Source organism: Littorina saxatilis, linkage group LG5 (assembly GCF_037325665.1).
Source record: "Littorina saxatilis isolate snail1 linkage group LG5, US_GU_Lsax_2.0, whole genome shotgun sequence".
NCBI classification, from domain to species: domain Eukaryota; kingdom Metazoa; phylum Mollusca; class Gastropoda; order Littorinimorpha; family Littorinidae; genus Littorina; species Littorina saxatilis.
This window is the reverse complement of record NC_090249.1, coordinates 21190416-21217479: the sequence shown is the minus strand read 5'-3', so window position 1 is coordinate 21217479 and position 27064 is coordinate 21190416. Positions and strand designations below refer to the sequence as shown.

Genomic DNA, 27064 nt, shown 5'->3' with positions numbered 1-27064 from the left:
CCATCTTACAACAGCTGCAAGCAATTAACTGTCCAGTTATGCTATGAAGCGAGTTCCATAATCTCTTTGAAGTAGACTGACCCCTTGGGTCCGGGGTAGCCATATGTGGCGGCCTGTCTGTCTTTTTTTTTTTTTTTTTTTTTTTTTTTTTTTTTTCCCTTACACCTGTTCCTTGTCCCGGTGTGCACTCACGCCGCCCCGTCCCTGCACTCACTGTTCCATCCACATCTGAATTTCGTTCCGCTGCCAGACTTGTCGATTTTACAGACGCTCCAGGGAGGGATGTCGGGTCGTTGCGGTAGGCTACCCTCGGAAGATGACACTGCACTTCTGCTGAGTCACTTCGACGGTGTTCAGTAGTGGGTCTGTCCCGAGCTAACGGACGCAGCCCACTACCTACTATGCCCCCTACTAACGACATTGACAGCTAAGTCGCGGAGCCAGACTGAGTGAGGGTCCCCTCCAGAGAGCAGACCGCCACCACGTCCCTCCGTCGACCCCCCAGAACGTCACACGTTGAGGACTGACAGCAGAAGTACTATTCAGGGAAGGATCGAACAGGAACACTGAGACCAAGGTCACCATGAGAGCTCCGGGCATGAAGGGCCACAAGAGCAAGGACACTTTATAATTTTGGATGATTAATGAGATGAGGATGATTATAATGATGATGCTATGGATTTCCATTTTGGTTTGAGACTACGTGACAGGGCAGCACTCTACGCTTACTGTCATAATATATCCTGGTGTCAACCAGGCCCGAGAACTGCCGCACCTGCGGTGTTGGTCAGGTAAACAGAACCTGAGCACCCTCAAAGTCGCATTCGTTAAGTGAATGACACTCGGCTGTGTGATTCCAGCCTTCCCATAGGAACCATAGCACTTCCACTCTGGGTAGGAGCCGACCGTAGCCCGAAAAACCCACATGACCCTGATGGGATTCGAACCCACGACCTCCCGGCCCACAGCCCGATGCGCTAACCACTGCGCTACGGGGGCCGGTGGCCTGTCTGTCTTTGCATCCCCTCGGATAGCGGGAAGTTTCAAGAAGGTGTCATCTCTTTTTATACGGGTGCATCAGTTAGAGAAGCTGCCAGCTGGGCTGGAAGGTGTTAGTCTCCTAACAGCCCCCCCCCCCCCCCCCCTTGTCTTTAACCAATGAAATGTGGAACCTGCTTCGAATGTCGTGGTTACAGGTGGTTACTAAGATTTTGATTGGTTGTTTGAAATGATTTCTGTTACCATAGCTAAAGTTGATTTATGTGTGTACATGCTAGAGTGTGGAAGAGAAATTTGAGAGACACAGAAGAGTGTGGACGTATATTGGAGTGAGCTTCACATAACAACATGATGTAGTGACTTCGCATTATTTTGTGGCTGTAGCCACCCGGCTTACGTCGGGTAGGCAGGCGGAGAGGAGAAGGGAAGAGTGACACAGGAATAAAGAATACCATGCCAGTTATATCTTCTGCTGTTGTCACATCTGTTGTGGACAGAATGGAGATAGAAAGATGTGTATGTCTTTGTGTCCGTGAATGACAGTCCAGTGAGTTCGGCACATCTCATCATAACATCAAATCAGCATCGATTAAAGTTCCATACTGTATTTTTGGAACCTGGTCACAAATGACTGATCAGTTATCGATTTTGTTTCCTCTTCGTTCGTCCAACCTGTTAACACATACATACATACATGCATACATACATCACCTGCTATGCAGACTTGGTCGTGGGACAGACGTTTTCTTCCACATGAGATTACGTTGATTGTCTAACAAAGCCGTCAAATTCAGAATAGACATAACTTGGCAACATTTACATATGGGAAGAAAGTTACATCAATATTCTGTCCAGAACAGGTTGTTTTATTCAGTTCTCTTTTGTAGTTTATGTGTTCTGTGATTTTTACTGATGCAGGTGTCGATCGCATATATACACTACTCACAAAAAGTTAAGGATCACTATGAGAAAACAGGTGCTCAATAAAATCAGTTCGCTACTGTTATTTATTTCTCAGTCAAACCAAATTGTTATGAATTCTTGTTCAGCTGTAAGTGGGCGATGTTGTGTTAGTGAGAACATTGCACGGGATTCTCTACTACTGAGCTTGGTAGCAAAAGAAAAAGCGGAAACTTGCGAAAAAGGACCTTGTTTTGGACCGTTCAGCCCGAACACGTTGCACAAGCCACATGGACAAACCATTATGCACGTGCAAGCACTGCTGTTTATGTGTGAGATGCTGTCACTTGCTTGGCTTTTTGAGAAGACATACCACCAGTATTAGGCATTATCTGACAATGCATCCACGACGAAAATTGAACGAGTTTGAGAGGGGACGAGCTGTTGCATGGTTCCAAGATGGTGTCCCCAAGCGAGAAGTGGCCAGGTGACTTCACGTGTCCATCTCGGTCATTGTCAGACTGATTCAATGTTTCACAGCCACTGGGAGGGTCCAGGAAAGACGCAGACCTGGGGGACCAAAGAAGACAACTCCACGTGAAGATCGTCTCATTGAACGACTAGCCTTGCAAACAAGAACAGCCTCTTCCAGCATTATTCGAAGGCAGCTGAGGGTGGCTACTAACACCAACATCAGCCAGCAAACCATACGGAATCGCCTTCATGGGTTTAACCTCCGTTCTCGTCGCCCAGCTGTACGGCCACGCTTAACTCCAGCCCATAGGGCAGCACGCCGCGCCTTCTGCAGACGTCACGTGAGGTGGACACGTCAGCAATGGTCCCAGGTCCTGTTCAGTGATGAATCACGCTTCACCCTGAACCACAACGACAACCGACTGAGGGTCTGGTGGCGCCAAGGGGAACGCTACATTGACGCCACTGTCCAAGAAAAGGTGGCCTTTGGTGGAGGTTCTGTAATGGTCTGGGGGGCCTTCAACCTTCATCACAGAACACCCTTGTTTCATGTACAGGGTAACCTGACTGGCCTCCGATACCGGGATGAGATCCTTCAACCGCTGGCTGTGCCTACACTGCAGCAGATGGGACCGCAGGCTGTCTACCAGGATGACAACGCTCGCCCCCACAGGGCAAGGGTGGTCAACGACTTCCTGCAGCAGTCTGGAGTCAACAAAATGGAGTGGCCAGCATGCAGTCCCGATCTCAACTCGACTGAGAACCTCTGGGATGAGTTGGATCGCAAAGTGAAGAGCAACCACCCCCCTCCCAGGGATGTCCAGCACCTCTACCAGATGCTGCAGGCTAAGTGGCAGGCGCTTCCGCAGAGGATCTTCACCACCCTGGTCAACTCTATGAGGACTCGCTGCGTCGAGTGGCAGAACACCCAGGGCGGTTACACGCATTACTGAACTTTTGGGAGAATCTGAATGCCATGTCTTGTGATTTTAACGACTTTGTGAAATTAAATTTCGATACGTACACACTTTGATAAAATGTACAGACCAAACGATTGCTCGAAATTGAAGGAAATGTTGTATCGTTATCACTAAAGCATTGAATTAAACGTTTGCCAAATACCAACGCATTGGCTTTCTTATTTGGAAAGTTATGAATTTGTGTGCAAGTGATCCTTAACTTTTTGTGAGTAGCTTATATATGCAGTCCAAAACAGGAGGTTTTTGCATCAGTTTACAGGGGTTCTATGATAAAAAGCTCTTTATTTCAACAATTACCGGGAAGATTGGATTGAAACTTTCTGGATTATATGCATGCCTCATTTACGAGACATACTTCAGATAAAATATTGTATCATTGCCGGTATTTATTTAGATATTATGCAATGTTCCGGCACTCAGTAATAATCGCTGTCTCTGGAAAATAGCACAAACGTACAATTTTTTTCTTATGTGTTAACATGCTTAGCAAATTTACACCAGTGGTCATAATAAAATGTGTTTGTTTTTTCTTTACTTTATTTTTGTAATTTTTAAAAATTTATTTACGTATGTTTCTTGATCAATGCGCCTCAAATTTTGCCTCAGCTTGGAAAAAGCAAAGCTGTGGGCTGGATTCTGGATGACAATCTACGGAGTTATAATCACAAAAACTGACTGCTTTATCGCTTAACTCCCCTTAGCTTAGCTGTTTTTGACCAAAGCAAAGGGCAGTGCTATGATCCGGAATAGCACAGTGGTTACAAGTGGTTATTCAATAATTATTTAACTGTAAAGCCCTTGAAGCTGTTGTGGGATTTTGCACTACAAAAAAGGTGATTAAACCTGAACAATCTTTACTGTTAAAAGAATTCTTCTGCTGTGTAAGTACTCATTTTGAAAAGGAAAACAGACAGTAAAAAATGTGAAAGCATTGTCATGCAATCACTACACCCATAACTGACTGTGTCAGTGGCATTCTGGAACGAATGAGACGCTAGGGTCTACTAATAACGCACAAACAAAAATGTACAGATCCTCACAACAAGCATGAGAATGTATGAAAAATGGTATAAATTTATTTTCCATGAAATATAGCTCTAAATCGAAAATTTTAAGAGTAAATTTTCATTTGATTAATATACTTACCCGAATCACATAAAGCATTGACGTAGTCTGAGATGCTAAGGTCTGAAAAGGCTACCCGTCTTAAACAATTTTAAAGGGAAGCAACCCCACCACAAAAAAGGTTTAGGTAGCCATGGTAATGAGCACAACCCAGGGGAGTTACCTCCCATTGGTGTGTACTACGTCACTACCGCTCCTCAACACGTGGTAAATATCATACGGCTTTTAAGAGAACTAAAAAACCATAAGCGGGGTCAGCGGGAGGGCATACACTATGTGATTCGGGTAAGTATATTAATCAAATGAAAATTTACTCTTAAAATTTTCAATTGAATTACATATTCTTACTCCGAATCACATAAAGCAGATAGCTTCAACAAAAGAAAGAAAATCTAACTCACTCTCAAATCCTTGCCAGGAACTGGCCCCCTGCAACTAAGGCAGGGAGGGCTCTAGAACAGTCCTGCCGGACAGCTGCGATGTCTCTGAGATAATAGTTTATGAAGACATCATCAGAGCGCCAATACGCCGTGCGCAGCACCTCCTCTAGTCTCCTCGACCGTAACACGGCCAAAGAGGAGGCCCAAGCCCTGGTTTCGTGGGCTCGGGCCGAGCCAAGGGGAAAAACAGGCTGCGTCCCCCCCCTTGTCCAAACGGCTCCACTCGTAAGCTTGTCGAATGAGAGCAGACACCCACCGAGCCATAGTCGTCTTAGCAATGTCTTTTTGTCTCACCGTATTAAGGGAGATAAATAAGAGCTTTTGAGATTTTGATCTAAGCGGCTGTGAACGGGCAAGGTAAATGCCAAGGGCTCGGACAGGACAATTAACCGAGTCTGGATCTCCGGGAGCCAGGATGTTGGTTAACGGTTTAATACGAACCAGCGGGGATGCTTGATCTGGAGCCTGGTTCTTCGCCAGAAAATCTGGACGAAAACTCAAGGAAACTGAGCCATCAGGTTCGTGAGAGATGTCCTCCGGACTTCCGGAGAGGGCATGTATCGCACTGCGAGCAGATGCTAACAGCAATAGAAACAGCGCTTTGCGTGTCAAGTTGGGAAAACTAGCATCTTGCAAAGGCTCGAAATCTGCCGAACGCAGGAATTCGAGAACCAAGAAGAGGTCCCATTTGGGCATGGGAGTGCGAGACCTAATCTCCTTAAGGGCCGCGCCCTTGATAACGCCCGAAATGACGCCACAGACATCAATGGAACGTCCTATCTGCCGTAAGGTCACGGAGATAGCAGATCTCCTCACCCTCAGAGAGGAAGCAGAAGCTCCCTGAGAAGACAGGTAGGAAAGATGGTTTGCAACATGCATAGAGCGTGGAGCCAACGCGTTCAAACCATGGACCTGACACCAGGTTGCCCAGGCCTTCCAATGTGATGCATACACCGACGAAGTGGACGCTCTGTGAGAGCGTTGCACCAAGTCAAGTGTCTGTTCTGACACTCCAGAACGCCTCAGCGAGGACCGTACAACCTCCACACGTGAAGTTTCAGCAGCTGGGGCTCTTCGTGTGGAACGCCGGTACGAGGCTGCACCAGTTCCCCCCTCACGAGTGAGAGAGGAATGGGAGGGCCGTGAGCGAGTCTCAGTAGGTCCGCAAACCATGCCTGAGAGGGCCTAAGGGGGGCGACCAGCAGCAGTGATGGCCCCTCCAGGTCCGCCTTCCGGATTACTCGGCCGAGTAATTGGAAGGGAGGAAAGGCGTAAGCCTCCAGCCCCGTCCAGGGAATGTCCAATGCGTTCGTCTGCCAAGCCTCCGGATCCGGAAAAGGCGAGACGAAGATCGGAAGCCTCTTTGAGAATCTGGTGGCAAAGAGGTCCACCAGAGGCTTCGGGACGAGGGCCCAAAGACGAAGCAGCGCCCCGTGAGTGATCGTCCACTCTGATTGAAGCACTCTGTCGGAGCGACTGAGCGCATCCGCCAGAGTGTTCAAGCTCCCCGGAAGGTACCTGGCTGTGAGAGTGATCTGGTGTTGCCAGCACCAAACCAGAATCTCGCAGGTCCTGCTCGAGAGAGACGGGGACCGAGACCCTCCCTGCTTGTTCAAGTAAGCTGCCACAGTCGTGTTGTCTGTAAAAAGACGAACATGCTTGGCCTGAAGGGAGGGCCAAAACTCCGCCAAAGCCCGAGCCACAGCCTCTAGCTCCAGCAAGTTGATGTGCCACAGGCTCTGCTCTGTCGACCACAGACCCGACGCTGTCTGTCGGTCTGTGTGTGCCCCCCACCCCAGCAAAGACATATCTGTGAAGAGGTCCGTGTCTGGGGGAGACAAGGCGATCGGCACACCCCTGCAGACCCAGTCCGTGTCCAACCACGGAAGGGTCGCTGACTGAAACCATCCCTGGAGAGGGACGAGGGCGTTCCAGTCCACACAGGGAGAGTCCACGTACGGTTTCAGCGCAAACTGAAAAGGCCGCTTGTGAACTCTACCCAGGGGAACCAAGAAAGCCATAGACTCCATCTGCCCCAAGATGGAGGCCAGCTTCCGGAGGGAAGCCCGCAGGAGAAGCAAAGTGGAGCGAATGAGAGCTTGGAGCTTGTCCACCCGCCTCAGGGAGGGTTGGACAGTCCAAGAAACCGCGTTGAAAGACATCCCTAAGTAGGTGAATGTGAGACGGAATCAGATCCGACTTTGATCGGTTGATCGAAAAGCCCAACAAGTTGGCTTCTCGAAGAACCGACTGGGTATGACGCGAGCAGCCTGTCTGGCTTTGGTTCAGAATGAGCCAATCGTCCAGATACACCCGCAGTCGAATACCCTGCGACCTCACCAGTGCACATAACTGTCTTACCACCATGGTAAAAACGCACGATGCTAGAGTCAGCCCAAAAGGGAGAGCGCGGAACTGGTAGATCTCATCGCCCCACCAGAAACAGAGCCATTTCCGGTCTGACAGATGCATAAGGATGTGAAAATATGCATCTGTCAGATCGATCGAGGTCGCCCAGTCTCCTGGGTGAAGGGAGTCTCTGACCGAGGCTGGCGTCTCCATCTTGAACCGTATCGTTCTCAAGAAGGTATTGAGCTGCGATAGATCCAGGACGGGACGCCACGCTCCTGAGGCCTTGGGAACGGCGAAAAGCCGCCCGTAGAACCCGAGGGAGCTGTGGTCTAAGACTCTCTCCACCGCGCCCTTCTGCACCAGAGAGGCAATTTCCGCCTGAAGAACGGACCTTGCCTCCTGCGAGGAGGGGGGCTTGAAGACCGGCGGACGCCGGGACAGAGGTGCCTTCTCCTCCTGCCAAAGCAGGCGAAAGCCCGATCTCACAACGCCCACAATCCATTGGCTGTGTACAGAGACCAACCAATGAGAAAGTGCCCGGGAGGGGCCCCCCGCCATCACCAAAGTGGAGGGCGGAGAGGGGGTGAGACCGGGAGCACTTCATTGGGGGTGGGGCTTGCTGCTAGAGCCGCCCCGCCCCCTGCCCGACGCCGATCTTTTTCTCGAACCTCGAGAAGAAGATCGCGACTGCCTCTTGTCTGCCGGCTTGGGATGGCCAGAGGCCTGAGCTGGCTTGGGCTGAGAGGGCTTGGACTGCTTCAAGCCCTGTAGAGAAAAGTCAGAGAACTGCTGATCTCTGTTTGACTGGATCTCCATTCGTCTGGCATCAAAGACCAGATGGCCGAACAGAGACCCCTCTACGACGGGCGAAGCTCTCAGAGTGTCGCGCGTAGACTGCTCAGTAAACTGAGAGTGCGCGAGGAACAAGTCCCTCTGACACATGACGGTATGAGCGTAATGCAGGGAGGACAACCGCATCTGCTCCTCATTCACCCTAGCAAGGGCGGAGAAGAGCGTGGAAACGTCATCAGCATCCTGATCTGCACCAAGTATGAAGGGATCCAGTGACTCAGTGAGAGAACGGGAGAGAGTTCTGATGATCGTCTCCGAGATGGAGGCAAGTTCCAAGAGTTGACGACCAATCTCCTCGGAAGAGACCAGGGTTTGGTCTGGCAACACAACACCCGAGTCCTTCTTGAAAGGCTTTGCAAGCAGAGGAAGCATTTCCTGTGTCACCGACAACGGTGCACGCGGAAGCGCAAAGGAAGTCAACAAGTTCCGGCCAGGCTTCGGCAAGGTAAACTTCTTGTGACAAGAAGGAACGAAGGTCGAAGCCTGTGTCGCCGAAGCTAGCCAAGGCTGGGCCTGTTCCGGAACTGGACCGTGAGGAACGAGTAACGGAACAGGAACATTGGGGCAACCACTTCCGGCAGGAGATGGTCGAGCCAACACCTGCGAAAGCTGGTACGCCACCGAAGGAGACTCTGCGAAACGGAAGCGGGAATCACCCTCCTTCGCGTAACGGAAATCCGACATCGCCGACGGAGCGGCGGAAACGGAAGCGGCCGAAGCCGATGCCCCCTCCGGGAAATACCTGGAAGTCACCTCCGCCGCAGCTTCAAGGGCAACCCGAAGCTGTGACGGAAATCCAGAACGTGACTGTTCACTGACTACAGACTGTGTGTCGGAATAGTCAAGTGAAGCACACGGACCGAAGTCACCGATACTGGTGGCAGGCTGTTGAACGGGATAGCCGGAAACCGGAAACCCATTCGACCGGAAACCATCCTGACTCGTCATCCCCTGACTGGCAGGAAGGAAAGAGTAAGAGGAGGGAACATCCGGAGCCACCGGAACTGAATAGGCTGTCGACACAACACCGGGAGGGTGAAGTGAAGACTGCCCCGGCCGGGGCTGAAAGCCTGAATGCTCGTAGGGCAGACGCTGTTCCTCACTCACTGACATCCGAGTAGGAGCGGCAGGAAGAGAAACAGCGTATCCGGACGGAGCCGGAAAAGCAACAGACGAAGCCGCACAATGCGGAAGCGAAGGTTGCGTTGACTAGGGCCAGAAGCCCGAATGCCTGAAGGCCAGTCCACGGTCAACTCCAGTCATGACCTCTGCGTGTACATGAGAAGGAGGACCTTCGCTTCCGGGAAAACCCGGAAGCGCGACTACCGAAAACGGAAGCCGCCCTTGCTCTGAAAGACCCGTGCACGCAATGTGAATTGGGGGAGTCAGAACAGAAGTTTGCCGGTTGTGATCCTGCACCAAAGAACTGTGTCCCAAAAGGGAGCGTCCGGTAGCCACACGAGGGCCGGTGGACCAGTTCAACTTACCGTCCATGCCCCTAAAAGAGGCAGAAGACGAAGCGGAAGGACCCACATCCCGGGAAACCGTCGCCACCGGAAACGTCAAGGACGCCAAAGAGCGAGCGTCACCCACTGCCGGCAGAAGAACAACACTGGTAGACGGCGTGAAACGCTTCAATTCTTCCCACACCATGCTGCGAATTTCTGGAACTAAAGAATTAAAAATGGCGGCCAAACAACAACGTTACTGAGAAAATTACAAGTCCAAAAGAGGACAAAAATTCAGCAACAACAATCAAAATTCCTGTCAAAAATAATGTCACAAAAGGAACGAGCTCACCCACTACAATGCAGCACGCAAGAAAGACGGGTAGGTGGCCGGTGGGTGTCAAGCAAACACCAAACAGAACAGTCACGCGAGAGCCAAAAAATCCACGACCTCCTCCTCAGAGCTGAAAAAGTCGTATGATATTTACCACGTGTTGAGGAGCAGTAGTGACGTAGTACACACCAATGGGAGGTAACTCCCCTGGGTTGTGCTCATTACCATGGCTACCTATACCTTTTTTGTGGTGGGGTTGCTTCCCTTCAAATTGTTTAAGACGGGTAGCCTTTTCAGACCTTAGCATCTCAGACTACGTCAATGCTTTATGTGATTCGGAGTAAGAATATGTAATTTAATGCATAGTAGTGTAGAACAAAATCTCATCCACAAACGGAGGTCATATTCAGTGTCAAGACCTCCAGAACGCTACGTACAGTTGGCAAAGTCTCCCAAACCTTGGGCAAGCCAGACACGGGTGTAGCCGTCTTTTTCACATTCATCCACTGCCGCATTATGGTAATGAAGGCTTCAGGCGCGCCAGACAGCATAGCCTCCATGTCCAGAAGTTTTCCCGTGGGTATTTTACCGCTCACCTGTAACATTTCAGCATAGGGTGAATTAGATATTAATAACCTTCACCGGGCTTCGTGGGTCGCGGACGACCCAGACACACTCACAAAAGTACGTGTCTGTATCTCTAAGTCTAACACTATTTGAAATTTTTGATTACGACTTCATGTAATCCTCAAACACCATAGAACCTTCCTATCGACCAATTTTTAAAGGATTATCTTTGTAAACAAACAAATAAACAATGACGTCATTTGAACTGCACAGTCCAGATGTTGTTGGTCGTGGACAACCCATATGGAGTTAAAGAAGGCATTTTACGATGTGTATCCCTATTCAGATGGCGTGGGTCAAGTACGACCCATACTTTTTACGTTGAATCCTTTTTTGAAGAGTATGGGTCGTACAAGACCCACATCATCTGGACTGTGTAGTCCAAAGCGTGATCCGGTGAAGGTTAAAAGATGCTCACAAGACCATGGAAAATGTTCACTTTGTTATTTTGAACATGTGCTGTGTGTTTTGAGGATGCAAGACGTATATGCTTTAAAAAATGTTGACTATAAAAAGGTAAGTTAGTGATATTCAGAGAAATGTTGGCGTTTTTTTACAGTTAACATCCATTTCAAATTGCAGCCAGAAAGACAACTTGCTGTCCGGACGGCCTAAACACTCCTCATTACTCAGACTCTCTGGATTACTGGGGTATGTCAAAAATAGACAGCTTAGAACTGACTCTGCTGATCGGTGTAACTGTTAGTGTTAGTGAAAAAGGATACAATAAGACATACCCGTGTGCATGTATATATAATGCATGTCGACTTGCACATAAACATATTGAAATGCCTGTGCACACATACATGCCCACAAATAATACACGCTCAGAGTCAATAAGAAGCGACCATTTCAGTTTTTTGTTTACCGAGGGTCCTGCAGCTAATCTAAAAGATTTAAAAGTTAAACTTTTCTTATCTCTGTTATGGTTGGCCGTGAGCTAACTACGACACATCAATACACGGCAATTACTTGTATCACCTAGTCTTGAGAGCAATAAATACATATATACTACCAAATATGTTATATATTTTACTGTCACGTTTATTTAAAAAAATATATAGACAAGCTCTTTCTGATCACATATGCACTATAATTTTAAATGACACCACCATCAGTGCTGTTGCTGCAGTCATTTTAGTGCAGGAGAAAGTCCCTGTACACAGACACCATGGCTAAAAGTAAATGTCCGGGGAAATAGGTGCAAAAGTAACTTCTATCAGTAAACAATTTTAATCCCATTTTGGATTTGGAGGTAAACAAAATAGACTTGGGGGTTCCATAACCATCATCTATGTTTCCATAATTTTCTAGCAAAAGGGAAACAATTAACGTTCCAACTTGTGATATGGTTTTCGCACGCAGAAGCAAACTACGAGAAAAATATTGGTATGGCTGTCAGATGACTCTTCGCTCGATCGTAAGGTGAAATGCAAGCGCCCGTCATATATATGCTACTGTCTTCCACGTTACCGTAATGTAGCTTGAATACACACATTAAGTACAGTACAACTATACGGCTTTTCCTAAATCACGACAGGCACCCATTATTCTGTGTTGGTTAAAGGCAAAGTAAACCTCCCGTAAACCATCACAGATACTGTCAGGCTTTTACACACAGTACAAACACCCTTTCATTTAAACACTCACTGCTTGAGAACATCATAGGTGCCCTCCGTAAAGAGCGAGCAATTTTCAAAGAATTTATTTTTGCGTGGTTTATCTTGCCCCTGAGCCATCGTGAACCCGTGTAATCCAGTTTCCTTTTTTCACAATGTAGTCGTCAGTTTGTAATTTGAATGCGACTCGCTGTAAGCATATCTGCAATAGCACGTTATGATGTACCTCTGAATCTGAACGAAACAAACGGCTGTGGTTCACAAGAACTTTAGCGATGAATTTTGACTGTTCAGAGGAACGGGCGATAGGCATAAACTGCTACGAGAACCACGACCTTGCATGACCCTGCTTCCGGGCTTTTCTTTTTTCAAACTGTCAAAACTTCGAATTGTACTGATCTCGTCTTGATGAAAAATAATTCTTTTATGATTTAAGAATGTTTGTGTAAGAAGCTGTCAATTTATTATTTAGATTATAAAAGTTAGGTCTAGCGCCAAAACGCACCAAGGTCCGATTTCGTTATCAGACAATCCGCAAAATTAATTCTTTGAAAATTGCTCGCTCTTTACGTAGGGCACCTAGGATGTTCCCGTTTGGTGAGCGTATCTGTGATGGTTTACGGGAGGCGTACTGTGCCTTTAACGATAAAGCTATATATTTACAAAAACATTAATAGTAATAAAAAACGCTCGCGCTGGACCCGAGTACTCTTCAGACTGGCTCGCTCCCCCAGTATGAAAGTTTTTGTCTTCTGCACGTTTAAGACCAAGTGATTGCTCTGTGTGAATTACAGGCATTCCCTTTGCTATATAAATACATTGCATGCGAGGATGTGCGTGGTGACTGGCCTTTCTCTTTTATTTGATCACAGTGAAAATGCACACACACACACTCTCTCTCCCTCACTCCCTCTCTCTCTCCCCCCCTCTCTCTCTCTCTCTCTCTCTCTCTCTCTTACACACACACACACACACACACACACACACACACACACACACACACACAGACTCATGCACGCGCACGCACACACACACACAAACACACACACACACACACACACACAAACAGTAACACTAACACATGTGCACAAAATGAACACACACACACACCGCGCGAGAAAAAAAGACTACAGGGATGATGCATTAATTGACGTCAAAGACTTTCGACCGTGACGTAATCTTTTTATGACGCTATATTTCTTGTCACTGTGTGACGCGTTCGGCTGTTCTATCAGACTGCCTGGCTGGATGTGGCTCCGCAAATTCCTCCCACCGCCAAGTCGTTTTTTTGTGGTTTATTTCGCATTTAGGTCCCAGGTAACATTATGAAGTTTTAATACGATCAATCGGACCTATTATCAAGTTAGTGTGTCAACTTTTGAACGAACTGCGCCCAGTAGTTTCCAAGCAATAAGCTGTTAAGTCGAGACACACACACACACACACACACACACAGACAATTAAAGTCTGCTTGACGGTCGCAGTGGCGTGGTGGTAAGACGTCGGCCTCCTAATCGGGAGGTCGTGAGTTCGAATCCCGGTCGCTGCCGCCTGGTGGGTTAAGAGTGGAGATTTTTCCGATCTCCCAGGTCAACTTATGTGCAGACCTGCTTGTGACTTAACCCCCTTCGTGTGTACACGCAAGCACGAGACCAAGTGCGCACGGAAAAAATCCTGTAATCCATGTCAGAGTTCGGTGGGTTATAGAAACACAAAAATACCCAGCATGCCTCCCCCGAAATCGGCGTATGGCTGCCTGAATGGCGGGGTAAAAAAACGGTCATACACGTAAAAATCCACTCGTGCTAAAAACATGAGTGAACGTGGGAGTCTAAGCCCATGAACGAAGAAGAAGAAGAAGAAAGTCTGCTTGACCCTAGTACTAGCGTACTCGGGGATAGTAATAAACTAATATTGAACAAAAAAGGCCACACATTATTTTTTAGGAACTTTCCAAAATCTACTGGTCGCTTCTTATTGACATTGGGTGTAACACAGATTGTCATCATTTTCACGAGTTTTCATTCATAACCAACAAATAACATACGTAACAAATCGAGGTGGTGAATGGGTTTGAGCTTTCAGGCGAAACGTGGATCGTCAAAGTAAAAGCGTACTTTTCAATAAATAATACTTGGTCGATAAAGATGAAACCGAAGACGATATGCCCCCCTTGGACCAACAAAAAAGGTGGTCTTTCAACAAGCCACTAAAAATCTTATAATATCGCATAAGCAGTTGGGTCCTTGAAACACCAAGTTAAGATTCTATATATGTCGTGCCGAATTCACGGAATTGCCGAATTCGCGGAATCAACAACATTTTTGCCCATTTCGGGTAATCGGCAAAACGCTGCCCATTACGTGAAATCGGCAGCATTTTGCCGAAAATGCGGAAAGGCTTCTAAAATTTGCCCATTTTGCAAAAGCGACAGCCAGTCTGTTACATTTTGTGTCACCAGAATATTGCATTAACATTGCTTTACCTCCCTACTATGTTTTTTATGGTCTATGTTGGTCTGTGTCGAGCATAACTCCGGAAATGCACGAAAACTACACTTTCTGCAATAACTTATCAATTATTGCAATATCTATCCATTCGAGTATCTAGTTGTCTAAGTGTGATCTTCTTCTTCTTCTTCTTCGTTCATGGGCTTAGACTCCCACGTTCACTCATGTTTTTTAGCACGAGTGGATTTTTACGTGTATGGCCGTTTTTACCCCGCCATTCAGGCAGCATACGCCGATTTCGGGGGAGGCATGCTGGGTATTTTTGTGTTTCTATAACCCACCGAACTCTGACATGGATTACAGGATCTTTTCCGTGCGCACTTGGTCTTGTGCTTGCGTGTACACACGAAGGGGGTTAAGTCACTAGCAGGTCTGCACATAAGTTGACCTGGGAGATCGGAAAAATCTCCACTCTTAACCCACCAGGCGGCAGTGACCGGGATTCGAACTCACGACCTCCCGATTAGGAGGCCAACGTCTTACCACCACGCCACTGCGCCCGTCGTCTAAGTGTGATGATATCCCAGGCATTTGAGAACTTTAAAACCATAAAGTGGTTGCCGATTTAGCAAAATGGGCAAATTTTAAAAGCCTTTCCGCGTTTTCGGCAAAATGCTGCCGATTTTGCGTAATGGGCAGCGTTTTGCCGATTACACGAAATGGGCAAAAATGTTGCTGATTCCGCGAAGTCGGCAATTACGTGAATTCGGCACGACATATATATCCTCTTGGGGTTGTCAGATGAGGGTAGTCTCCCATGCCAACAGAAGCTACCATTCAGAAAATGGTTTGCTTCTTAGTTGGATACCATGGGTTGACAACTCTCGCCATCAGTACTACCTGACCACTGATGAGACACAATAGTGTCGAAACACGTGTCTGGTCTAGGTACAAATACAATGGTCCTCCTCAGGACTAGATTACCTTGCGATACGTCCCCCACAAAGGGACTTTGCTCTGTAAATCTCGGTCCCCCTTGAGGAGGGTCTGATGCTCCTAATAGGCTGTCTGTGAAGGGATACTTATTTCTCTCTCTATCTCTGCTAAGAGATTTTAACAAATCTCGGAAGAAAGTCTCTGCTGACTTTCAATTGTTTTTTCACAATTTCTGATGTTAACCTCATCCAAACAGGGGAAAAAAAAAGAAAAATCCCAATCTACCTGTCGCCCTAAGGACATGATCAGGCCGATTGCCACAGCGTACGCCACGACACTTGAACCTCTGGTCAGCGGCGTCAGGTTGTAGAAGTAATACACCAGCGACAGGATGGCGCTGAGAACAGGATCCATGTCCGAGAGCTTTCCAGATCCTGTGCGCTGCACCTCCTGATGAAGTTGTAGCAGAAAGTGGTCCATCTGAGCTGCATAGGCTGCAGTCCGAGCTGGGGTGCTGGCCATGCTGAGCGCAAAAACAATGCGACCGTTGGGGTCCTCGGTCAACACCAGCACTGTCCCGTCCAAGCGATTTTCACCAATTGTTCCAGGGGTGTTTCCTGGCAGTGCTACTGTGGTTGGCACCTGCATAACATTGTAAGAGCACAATTTCAATGTGGTGCTAAGGCCAACAAAAAAAAATAGGTGTGGTTAAGGTAACATAGCCCCAAAAAATAGGGTAGGAAGGTAGGCAATCACTTTTTTTTCTAATGTGTACAAATTAAACCTGCTTGACAGGGAAATAAGTGTGCGACTCGAGCGCTTTCGCTTTAATTGCGTTTTCTGCACTCGTTTTCTTGTTTTTGTGTGGGTTTTTTTGACAAATGTAATAAAAAGTTATAGGGTCGGCCCCTAAATATAGGGTAGGTCGGGTTACCGTAACCACACCTATTTTTTTTTTAGGCCTAACAGAAAAAGACATCACTGAAGCACGGCCCCAGCTGTTGCATGTCTGTTTTAACATACCCCTCCCTCTTTTTTGGTATAATGTACACCTTTTCGGTAGAACTAGAAGGGACTTAAAAACAAACAACCATTTAGATTTGTGGTGATTTATGCAATGTATTGCTTGTTTGATTGATTTTGTTTTAAATGCAATGTATGGCTAAGAGCATAGTGTTTTAAACATTGTTGCGTCAGTGTACTCTGCTCTATACTACTACATTCACATCAATTAACAATTTCCCTCTATGAAATACATTTTGTGTACATATATATATATGTAAAATGTGTTTTTACTTCAGTTATCTGTTAAAATGTAGAAGTACAGTCGAACCCACCTAAAACGAACACGCTAGTTACGAATTTTGACTTATAACGTATTAGTTTTAAGTTCCCAACTTCATGCTTAAAAAAAATGCTTGAAACGAATTCTTTGTAACGAATTTATGCTTATAACGAGCACTTTTTGGATTCCCAAGCATGCATAATGTCTGTAATTTACTCACGCATATGATGAAATCTTTAAAACTCGTCCCGAGATCGACATATCATGGGAATTTGAGAAGTTTGAATGTGTCAAAGTCGCCGGAATGCAAGTATTCCGCCATGTTTATTTGGTGTCCAAGGGAGGTCACCGAGAATAAACAAGTGAAACAAAGAAGAAAAGTGAAAAAGTTTGAAGAAAAATATCACACACACACACACACAATTTGTAACCAACACACACATGTAGTCCCGGAATAAGCTTTTTTGGGATGATTTACGATTTTTGCGCACATTTCGAGCAGACGAAAACACAACATGGCGGCTCTCGCTCCTCCAACTATCACAAGACACAAAAAAACGAAATCTTGCGCGTGCGAGATCCTGATACATCCGGTGTTTCTCTGTACGCTATCTTGTCACAACGACTTGTTGACAAACGAAGATTCGCGAAAGAAAGAGAAAAGCGCCGAGTCTTGAGTAGAGAGCTAATAAAGTACAGGTAATCGCTAATCGAGCGAAATGAAAATCCGCGGCGACTTCCATTAGGTGAATGCTATTCAAGTTTAGGTAACGTTTTAGCCGCATCTTGGCAGAGAACAAGAAGAAACGAGCGATCTCTCTTGAGAGAAAGCTAGAAATTTTACACGACGTCGACGAATTTCTTAATACGAAATTCGGTTAAGACGAACTTATTTCCCGATCCCCAGTGATTCGTCTTAAGCGAGTTCGACTGTATGTTTTATTTAAAAAAATTTCTTTAGTTAGTCCCTCTTCAGGGCGAGGGATGGATGTAAAAACGTAGATCACTACTTAATTTATTAAACCCGTTAAATAAAGAATTGTCATTGTCATTGTCTCATTGAAAATACAAGCAGTAAATAGACCTAATGAATCTAATGATAATTGCACCAACAAGTAAATGCATCTTTTAATCAAAATCCTATCGGCAGCTTGCTCCATCGAAAATACATGCATGTTCTAAGTTACCTGAGTGGAGACCAGAAAGCCATGAGGATTTATTTGGCGCTTGCGAGCAATCTGCAGCAAGTCCTCACAGGTCTTTGCTTTCTGAATGTCAGTGGAGAGACCAGCGTAAGACACTGCCCCAGCTCCAGTGTAATGCTCTAGCATAGTCTTGGCCAGCTTGAACGACAGGTCAAAATACTGACTGACACGCACGCTTTGAACGGGGCCTCGCATCAACGTGATGTCCTCCCGATGGCCCTCTTCTGTGTTGTAGTCTGCCAAAGAGTTCACCCAAAACACCGGCTGCTCTGGGTCAACCAGCTGCCTGTATCGCACAGCGATGGAAAAAAGTTCTCTCCAGACGAACGCTCTTTCTGATGACTTCCCAGGCCCCTTGATGTTTTTCCATTTAGTCTCTGCATGCTGGGCAACATGCAATGCCGCTAAACCCATGGCCAGGTTTAAACGTCTGTTGGGGAGAAATCCGTCGGCTGACACCTGCATCGACAAGCCAACTTTTTCTGCGTGGCAGAGCAAGGTGCGTGCACTGGACTGTGACCAGTCTACGCTATCGCCGGCTTTGACATCACTGATTTCAGGCTGTAAACCAGGTTGTTCACGGTAGACACCTTGTCCTCTCAATGTTAATGGCAAACCCTGAACCCAGGTGCTTCGAAGTTTATCATCAAGGTCCACCTGCAATGCAGACAAAAAATCACAATGAGCATCGTTGACACTTGGACCACGCAGGGAGACATTCTTAATTTTATTACCCTTAATCCAACGTACTTTGACATACACTGTACAGCGTTTCTATATATATGAGGCTGAGTGTGTGAGTGTGTACAAGCACCTGTATGAGACCCACCTGCTAAAGAATGAGCTGCTTTATGTAAGCTTGTAAATTATTTCACTTCACATGCATGTGATGTAAATCTCTTGTAATAATAATTATGATGAGTTTTGTTCATGATGATATCAGTATTCACAGGCTACAGCATAGGTTCACACTCACAGCCGCATCAGTACAACACCAGACGAGTATCTAATCTATAGGTTTATTCATTAGAGTAGAGCATAAAGGAGAAGCAACTGCACAGTATCAGAGCTTGGCACAGAGGGAAGCTCATAAGGCCAAGTAAAGATGCTGTGCTGGTGAGAAAGTCTTGGGTGCATAATGATAATGTACCCTTATTTTCACTGATGATACGAGACCGTGGAAAAGTGAGACACTGTCAGTTAATAGGAAGGTTTCCGCCAGTTATCTCTTTGAGGTTTTGGGTGCTTACAGAGTACCGTGCCCCTTGCGGGGGCATCAAACATCGAGGTCACAAGCAGGGTCAAGGGGAAGGTCGGCTGGGCGGACAGGAGACTACAATAGGAAGGTTTCCGCCAGTTATCTCTCTTTGAGGTTTTGGGTGCTTTGAGAGTACCGTGCCCCTTGCGGGGGCATCAAACATCGAGGTCACAAGCAGGGTCGGCTGGGCGGACAGGAGACTATTAGGAGAGGCTACAGGCGGTGGTACAGTTGATAGTACTACAGCTCTTTCTTTTTAATCTCTGACTGAACTATCTACAAACCTCTGGTTGTAAATGACGTAAAGGCTCATCCAGTGATCCATGAAGGAATCTAGCGTATTCACGTACATACTGAGCGCGCACTCGCTCTGGAGATATCTTCAGCGCTGGCAAGGACTTGATCATGACTTTAGTTGACAACTTGACCCCCTGGTAGAACAAACCCAAGGCAACATTCGACAGAGCCAGCAGGTACTGGCAGCTATTATTTTCAGGATCCACCCTCATGCATTGCCGAAGCACTGAGCGTGCTGAAGTTGGATCTCCAGAGTGGTATAGCAAACTTCCCTTGAGCTGCAAGCTCAGTGTGTGGTTTGGCCTCATAGACAATGCCTGGTCAAACCGGATGCGAGCTGCTTTAAGGTTACCAACCTCCATAAAAGCCTGAGCCAAGCTCACACATGCCTCAACGTGGTTTGGTTGAAACTTAAGCACCTCTTTGAAGACTTCAATTGCATTTCGCAGACGGCCACGATAGTACAAAGCGAGTCCCAGGTGGAAGTAGGACATAATATACACAGGGCCTTTTTCTGACTGACCGTCATCAAGATTTTTTCTAAACTCTGCTTCTGCATCCTCAAAGTTTTCCAAAAGGAGATTAACAATGCCACTGCTGAAACGAAGACGGGTTGTGGGTCGCATATCCAGTGCAACCTTCAGATCTCCTAGTGCCTCTTTGAACTGGTTGCTGGCGATGTACACTTCTGCTCTGCGTTCCCAACCTTCAGGGTATTTGGGTTCCTTTTCTACACTCACAGTGAAGTCAGCAATAGCCAGCAGGGCCAGCTGCTGGTTTTCAAGACCTTTTCTGGCATATGCAACCCCACGAGTGTAATGCGCTGCAACATTTTCTGGGTATTTGTCCAGAATGTTGTTGAGCATGCTGATGGCTCTGTCCCATTGGCCTCCGTTCATCTCAACGATGGCGTGAGCTACACGGTGGTCGATGTATTCGTCCCCGCTTGGAAAAGGCACGAGGTTTCTCTTGACGATCTCATCAGCCAGTTCTTCTTGAGTGTCCGTTCCAAGGCACACCCCGTTACTGGAGCAGGATCCGTTCTTGTCAACTCCCTGTCCCTGCGGCGAACACAGCCCCGGTGGTAGCTCTTTGCGGTGCGTTTCACACGCTGTGACCACCTCACCTGTTGGGGTGAACCTGACGTTGAAACGAAGTGCGGAGGGTGTAGGCACAGGTCCCGACGAGAAGCCTTTGCAGTTGGCACAAAGTAAGTAGGCTCCGCTCTTGTCCACTGTTTTCATCTCAAAAATATGACGGCTGCCGTCGGCATTTTCAATCTGAATGTTAGCTAAGTCGCACGGCTGAGGGGTGAAGGCGATAAGCTTAAAACATGCAAAGATTAACATCGAGATAGCTGACGACACGGCCATCTCGGCAGTTTGTAATGGCTGATCACTCTGGGGAGGTTTCTATACGATGGGAGATAACTCTCAATAATTGTCACATACAGGGGGTCTGACTAAATACTACGCGTCCGCACGCGTCCGCACGCGGACTTGCACTACCTTGCGCTACCAAACTTAAGCATGTGCATGTACTATTTTTTTTATATATATATATATATAGTATCTTCACAGCATTATCTGACTTTATACCAAGTTTTAAGTCACAGAAGTAAAAAATAAGGGAGTTATGATGTATTTTGCGACGATCGAGCTATCAAGCGAAAGTGAAAGCATCGTGGTTCAGCGTCCGACCATGTTCGCATTGATCTAGGAACGCAGGCTCAACCTCAAAATAAAGAATGTTCATGTAATATTTTTATATATCTAGGATCTTCACAACATTATCATACTTTGTACCGAGTTTTAAGTCACAGAAATAAAACATAAGGAAGTTATGATGCATTTTCGAAGAGCTAGCGAGCAAAAGTGCAAGCATTGGATATCTGCGTCCGACCATGTTCGCATTGTTTTTAGAATCCCACGACCATAAATTAAAGTACGGTTGTTTAATAATTATTCTTATATATCTAGTATCTTCAGGACATCCTCTGCCTTTACGCCGAGTTTTAAGTCACAGAAATAATAAAAATAAGGGAGTTATGATGCATTTTGTAAGATCTAGCGAGGATGATGATAATGATGGTGAAAATTATGATACTGATGATAAGTTATGATAATGAAGATGATGATCGAATGAATGGAGCAAAAGAGAGCGATAACTAGAAAAATGAACATCAGCATGTACAACAACAACAACAACAACAACAACAACAACAACAACAACAACAACAGTCTGCGCATATGAAAACGAGCGTTAACTGAATAAGCGGAGTCCGTGGGGGAAAAAAAAAAAAAAAAAAAAAGTCCGTGAATCATGTCCATGCCCAGTGACCTCGATCGCCCACACGTGTCAGCCCGGTGGTGTGCACAGATTTTTTTTTCTTAAATGTCAGCCAGTGTTCAAACTGGGTCATCAGCTCCTCGAAAACCAGACAGCGAGACTTGTTAAAGCTGTGGTCTATTTATGACTTTCCGGGGCCACGAGGTTGAAAAATAGGGATACAATCATGTACAGAATTCTGTACAGCAAACGCTACCCGAAACCCCACCTATACGGCGTGTATGACCTTGAGAGCTTCAGTCAACACTTGAATTTTGCAGGGATAACATCCGGTTTGCTCTCTCAAGACTGATCATATTTTATCTTCAAGAAAGATCAAGGGAAAAAAATAAACGCCCCGGTTTAGATTCGAACTCTCGAACTCTCGACCTCTCGACCTCGAGACTTCGTGTCTCATGTCCTAACCACCAGGCTACTGCACCAATTGAGAAAAAGAAGGAAAAACATTGATATGAATTCATGTTATCTTTCTTTCTTTATTTGGTGTTTAACGTCGTTTTCAACCACGAAGGTTATATCGCGACGAGGGAAAGGGGGGAGATGGGATAGGGGAAAGGGGGGAGATGGGATAGAGCCACTTGTTAAGTGTTTCTTGTTCACAAAAGCACTAATAAAAAAATTGCTCCAGGGGCTTGCAACGTAGTACAATATATGACATTCATGTTATGCTATTCTTGAAGCAGCATGATTTATATCTCTATCCGCCCATTGTTCAGAAGTGAATACATGTATAACTATTTCTTAGATGTCTGGTTTCAACTGAACAGAGCTTTGGAGAGATTCAATTACTGTTCTTGTCATTTTCTTGCATGTTGTAAATAGAGATATCGCAGCTATTTGCATGGCGCGAATGTCGTGTAGCATGACGGTGTAAACATGTACTGCGATTCCGTAAAACATGTTTGCAAATAAAGGCACATTTTAATGTAAATTTTTACGTTTTTGCAACGCATGAAGGGTAATTCAAGCGTAGAATGATATAAAATTATCTTTTTTTTAATTTTTTATCTTTGACAACACTGGTGAAGTGGCTTAGCGGTTAAGACATCGGCCCCGACATTTCGAGGCCCCGAGGCCTTGACTCGGGTTCGAATCCCTGCCAAGTCGTTTATTTTTTCTGCTCGTTCCTTCTTGACAATTATGCTCAGCTCTGCGAGAGCAAACCGGATGTTACCACTGCAACATTCAAGCGTTGACTGAAGCTCTCAAGGTAATACACGCCGTATAGATGGGGTTTTCGGGTAGTGTTTGCTGTACAGAAATCTGTACATGATTGTATCCCTATTTTTTAACCTCGTAGCCCCGGGAAGTCATAAATAGACCACAGCTTTAACTGTAGTCGTGCTCTGTCAAGAAAAACACCTGTGCTCTGGCTTGTATGTTCTTGTTATTGTCAGTTTGCGTTGTCTTATTTTGCTTACTTTTAGTCAATTTAGATTACATGTGTTAACATAGACGGGGAATGGAGACGAGGGTCTTGGTGTGTGTGTGTGTGTGTGTGTTTGTGTGTGCCAGTGTGTGTGTGCGCGTGTGTGTGTGTGTGTGTGTGTATGTTTGTGTGTGGTGTGTGTGTGTGTGTGTGTGTGTGTGTGTATGTGTGTGAGTGTGTATGCCGTGTGTGTGTGTGTGTGTGTGTGTGTGTGTGTGTGTGTGTGTGTGTGTGTGTGTGTAGAGCGATATGTGAGTAAACTACTGGTCCGATCTTCATACCAAGGAAATTTCATGTAAAGTTTCATGAAGATCGGTTCAGTATTTTAAAAACAATTTCATCTGATTCTTTTTTGGTATCGTGATTCCAACAACATATATAGATATGTTATGTTTGGATTAAAAGCAAGGTCTGAAAATTAGAAAGAATATCAAAACGCGCGTTTAACTGTGAAATGCTGTACGCTAATGCGCTATACTGGCTTGTCACTTTCTGAACGATCTCTGTTGTGTGAACGTGTCGGCAAGTCCGCAAGGCATGAATGCCGGTGACACAGCTGTGGAGTATATGTGTGGTCAATTTCATTTTGTCACTGAGTTGGAAGGGTTGACTAAATGTAGTAATATCGCTTCACGCAAATCGTTTTGACATGACGAGATTTGGAAGTGAATAGAGAGGTCGACTTCGAGGAGTTAGAACATAACGAATGAACAGACTTGTGTTTGTTATTACCCTCTATCGCGGCCTTTGAAGGCAAGACGTTATCCCTCGTACACAGTTTCCCCTCATTGGGTTACACACTGACAACAAATATTTTTTGTTTCCCGGCGAGACAAACGTGACTTATCATTCTACAACTGATTGTGATATGCGTTTATTTGCTTAAAGTTAAAATGCTGATATGGGATTGTTCACCGCAGACCTGGATTAAGTCTGTTCCACATAATTATCACTATCTATTTTAGTTATAAACTTGTTTACAATAACATACAATAAAACAACACTATTTCCTTCGTGGTTTGCTTGCAGAATTCTGTTTGTGCGTGTGCTTGTGTGTGTGAGAGAGAGATGAACGTTTTGTGCAATAACGCATCCTTAGAACACTGACCATAATATCCTTATTATGTATTGTAAAGGAAACGCTCATGCAAAGAGTTTAGTACCAATAAATCGCCCACCCCCAACTCTCGGACGAAATTGAGGGGGGGGGGGGGGTGGGGGGCGTATACAAGGTAGTTTACGGTATATTTTAAGGTAATGCTTAAGTTGTAGTGTTTCATTCGTCTTTATGTTATTACACATAAGCTTCAATACCTGTATTTGAGATAATAAAGTACAATTAATATTATTTGATTTGCATGATACACGGCCTGGCTGCACTCTTAAACGGATCTTGTATTACTGTTGTAGAAAACGAGCTTTGTGATGAAGCGTTAAAATAAGAAATTATTGTTAGCGATCTTTTGCAGTTCAGGGCATGTCATCATCAGGTAGTGTGAAGAACAGGGTAGGTGGTCCAAGAGACTTAAACCTTGCAAGTAAATCGTACAGTGCATTACGAAAACAAGCGGCAGTTCTCTTGATGTCAGTTTTTTTTTTATTAACATGTATAAGGTGTCATAGACACCGGGGTTGACACCACTGACACACCGGGCACACACACAGACACCGTGGCACAGACACACACTGATACACACACACACACACACCCACACACACAAACACTCGGCTCACGTATACACTAACAAACACTCCACACACTCACACGCAGACGGTCAGTTGTTGTTGTTGTTGTTGTTGTTGTTGTTGTTGTTGTTGTTGTTGTTGTTGTACATGCTGATGTTCATTTTTCTAGTTATCGCTCTCTTTTGCTCCATTCATTCGATCATCATCTTCATTATCATAACTTATCATCAGTATCATAATTTTCACCATCATTATCATCATCCTCGCTAGATCTTACAAAATGCATCATAACTCCCTTATTTTTATTATTTCTGTGACTTAAAACTCGGTGTAAAGGCAGAGGATGTCCTGAATATACTAGATATATAAGAATAATTATTAAACAACCGTACTTTAATTTATGGTCGTGGGACAATGCGAACATGGTCGGACGCAGATATCCGATGCTTGCACTTTTGCTCGCTAGCTCTTCGAAAATGCATCATAACTTCCTTATTTTTTTTCTGTGACTTAAAACTCGGTACAAAGTATGATAATGTTGTGAAGATTCTAGATATATAAAAATATTACATGAACATTCTTTATTTTGAGTTTGAGCCTGCGTTCTTAGATCAATACGAACATGGTCGGACGCTGAACCACGATGCCGTTTCACTTTCGCTTGATAGCTCGTCGCAAAATACATCATAACTCCCTTATTTTTATATTTAGTCAAGTTTTGACTAAATATTTTAACGTAGAGGGGGGAATCGAGACGAGGGTCGTGGTGTATGTGTGTGTGTGTGTGTGTGTGTGTGTGTGTGTGTGTGTGTGTGTGTGTGTGTGTGTGTGTCTGTCTGTCTGTCTGTGTGTGTAGAGCGATTCAGACTAAACTACTGGACCGATCTTTATGAAATTTGACATGAGAGTTCCTGGGTATGAAATCCCCATAGGTTTTTTTCATTTTTTGGATAAATGTCTTTGATGACGTCATATCCGGCTTTTCGTGAAAGTTGAGGCGGCACTGTCACGCCCTCATTTTTCAACCAAATTGGTTGAAATTTTGGTCAAGTAATCTTCGACGAAGGCCGGGGTTTGGTATTGCATTTCAGCTTGGTGGCTTAAAAACTAATGAGTGAGTTTGGTCATTAAAAATCTGAAAATTGTAAAAAAAATATTTTTTTATAAAACGATCCAAATTTACGTACATCTTATTCTTTATCATTTTCTGATTCAAAAAATATATAAATATGTTATATTTGGATTAAAAACAAGCTCTGAAAATTAAAAATATAAAAATTATTATCAAAATTAAATTGTCCAAATCAATTTAAAAACACCTTCATCTTATTCCTTGTCGGTTCCTGATTCCAAAAACATATAGATATGATATGTTTGGATTAAAAACACGCTCAGAAAGTTAAAACGAAGAGAGGTACAGAAAAGCGTGCTATCCTTCTCAGCGCAAGTACTACCCCGCTCTTCTTGTCAATTTCACTGCCTTTGCCGTGCGCGGTGGACTGACGATGCTACGAGTATACGGTCTTGCTGCGTTGCATTGCGTTCAGTTTCATTCTGTGAGTTCGACAGCTACTTGACTAAATGTTGTATTTTCGCCTTACGCGACTTGTTTATTTCTGTGACTTAAAACTTGGTATAAAGTCAGATAATGTTGTGAAGATACTCTATATAAACAAGTCGCGTAAGGCGAAAATACAACATTTAGTCAAGTAGCTGTCGAACTCACAGAATGAAACTGAACGCAACGCAACGCAGCAAGACCGTATACTCGTTGCATCGTCACTCCACCGCCCGTGGCAAAGGCAGTGCCAGTGGAATTGACAAGAAGAGCGGGGTATTCGTTGCGCTGAGAAGGATAGCACGCTTTTCTGTACCAGTCTTCGTTTTAACTTTCTGAGCGTGTTTTCAATCCAAACATATCATATCTATATGTTTTTGGAATCAGGAACCGACAAGAAATAAGATGAAAGTGTTTTTAAATTGATTTCGAAAAAAAAATTTGATAATAATTTTTATATA

General features: G+C 45.3%; 2 protein-coding genes across 2 annotated transcripts; both read right to left on the bottom strand.

The window, feature by feature from the left end:
* Positions 1–5940: 5940 nt before the first annotated feature.
* On the bottom strand, positions 5941–7080 carry LOC138967702 (uncharacterized). The gene has a single exon (XM_070340356.1). The coding sequence runs from the start codon at positions 7078–7080 to the stop codon at positions 5941–5943; it is 1140 nt and encodes a 379-aa protein (XP_070196457.1).
* A 3122-nt stretch (positions 7081–10202) lies between these two features.
* Positions 10203–20971, bottom strand: LOC138966538 (tetratricopeptide repeat protein 13-like). The gene is made up of 4 exons (XM_070338807.1): positions 19569–20971; positions 18009–18683; positions 15822–16178; positions 10203–10500 (listed from the first exon to the last, which is right to left on the bottom strand). The coding sequence occupies exons 1-4, from the start codon at positions 20952–20954 to the stop codon at positions 10288–10290; spliced, it is 2631 nt and encodes an 876-aa protein (XP_070194908.1). The 5' UTR covers positions 20955–20971; the 3' UTR covers positions 10203–10287.
* Positions 20972–27064: the final 6093 nt, after the last annotated feature.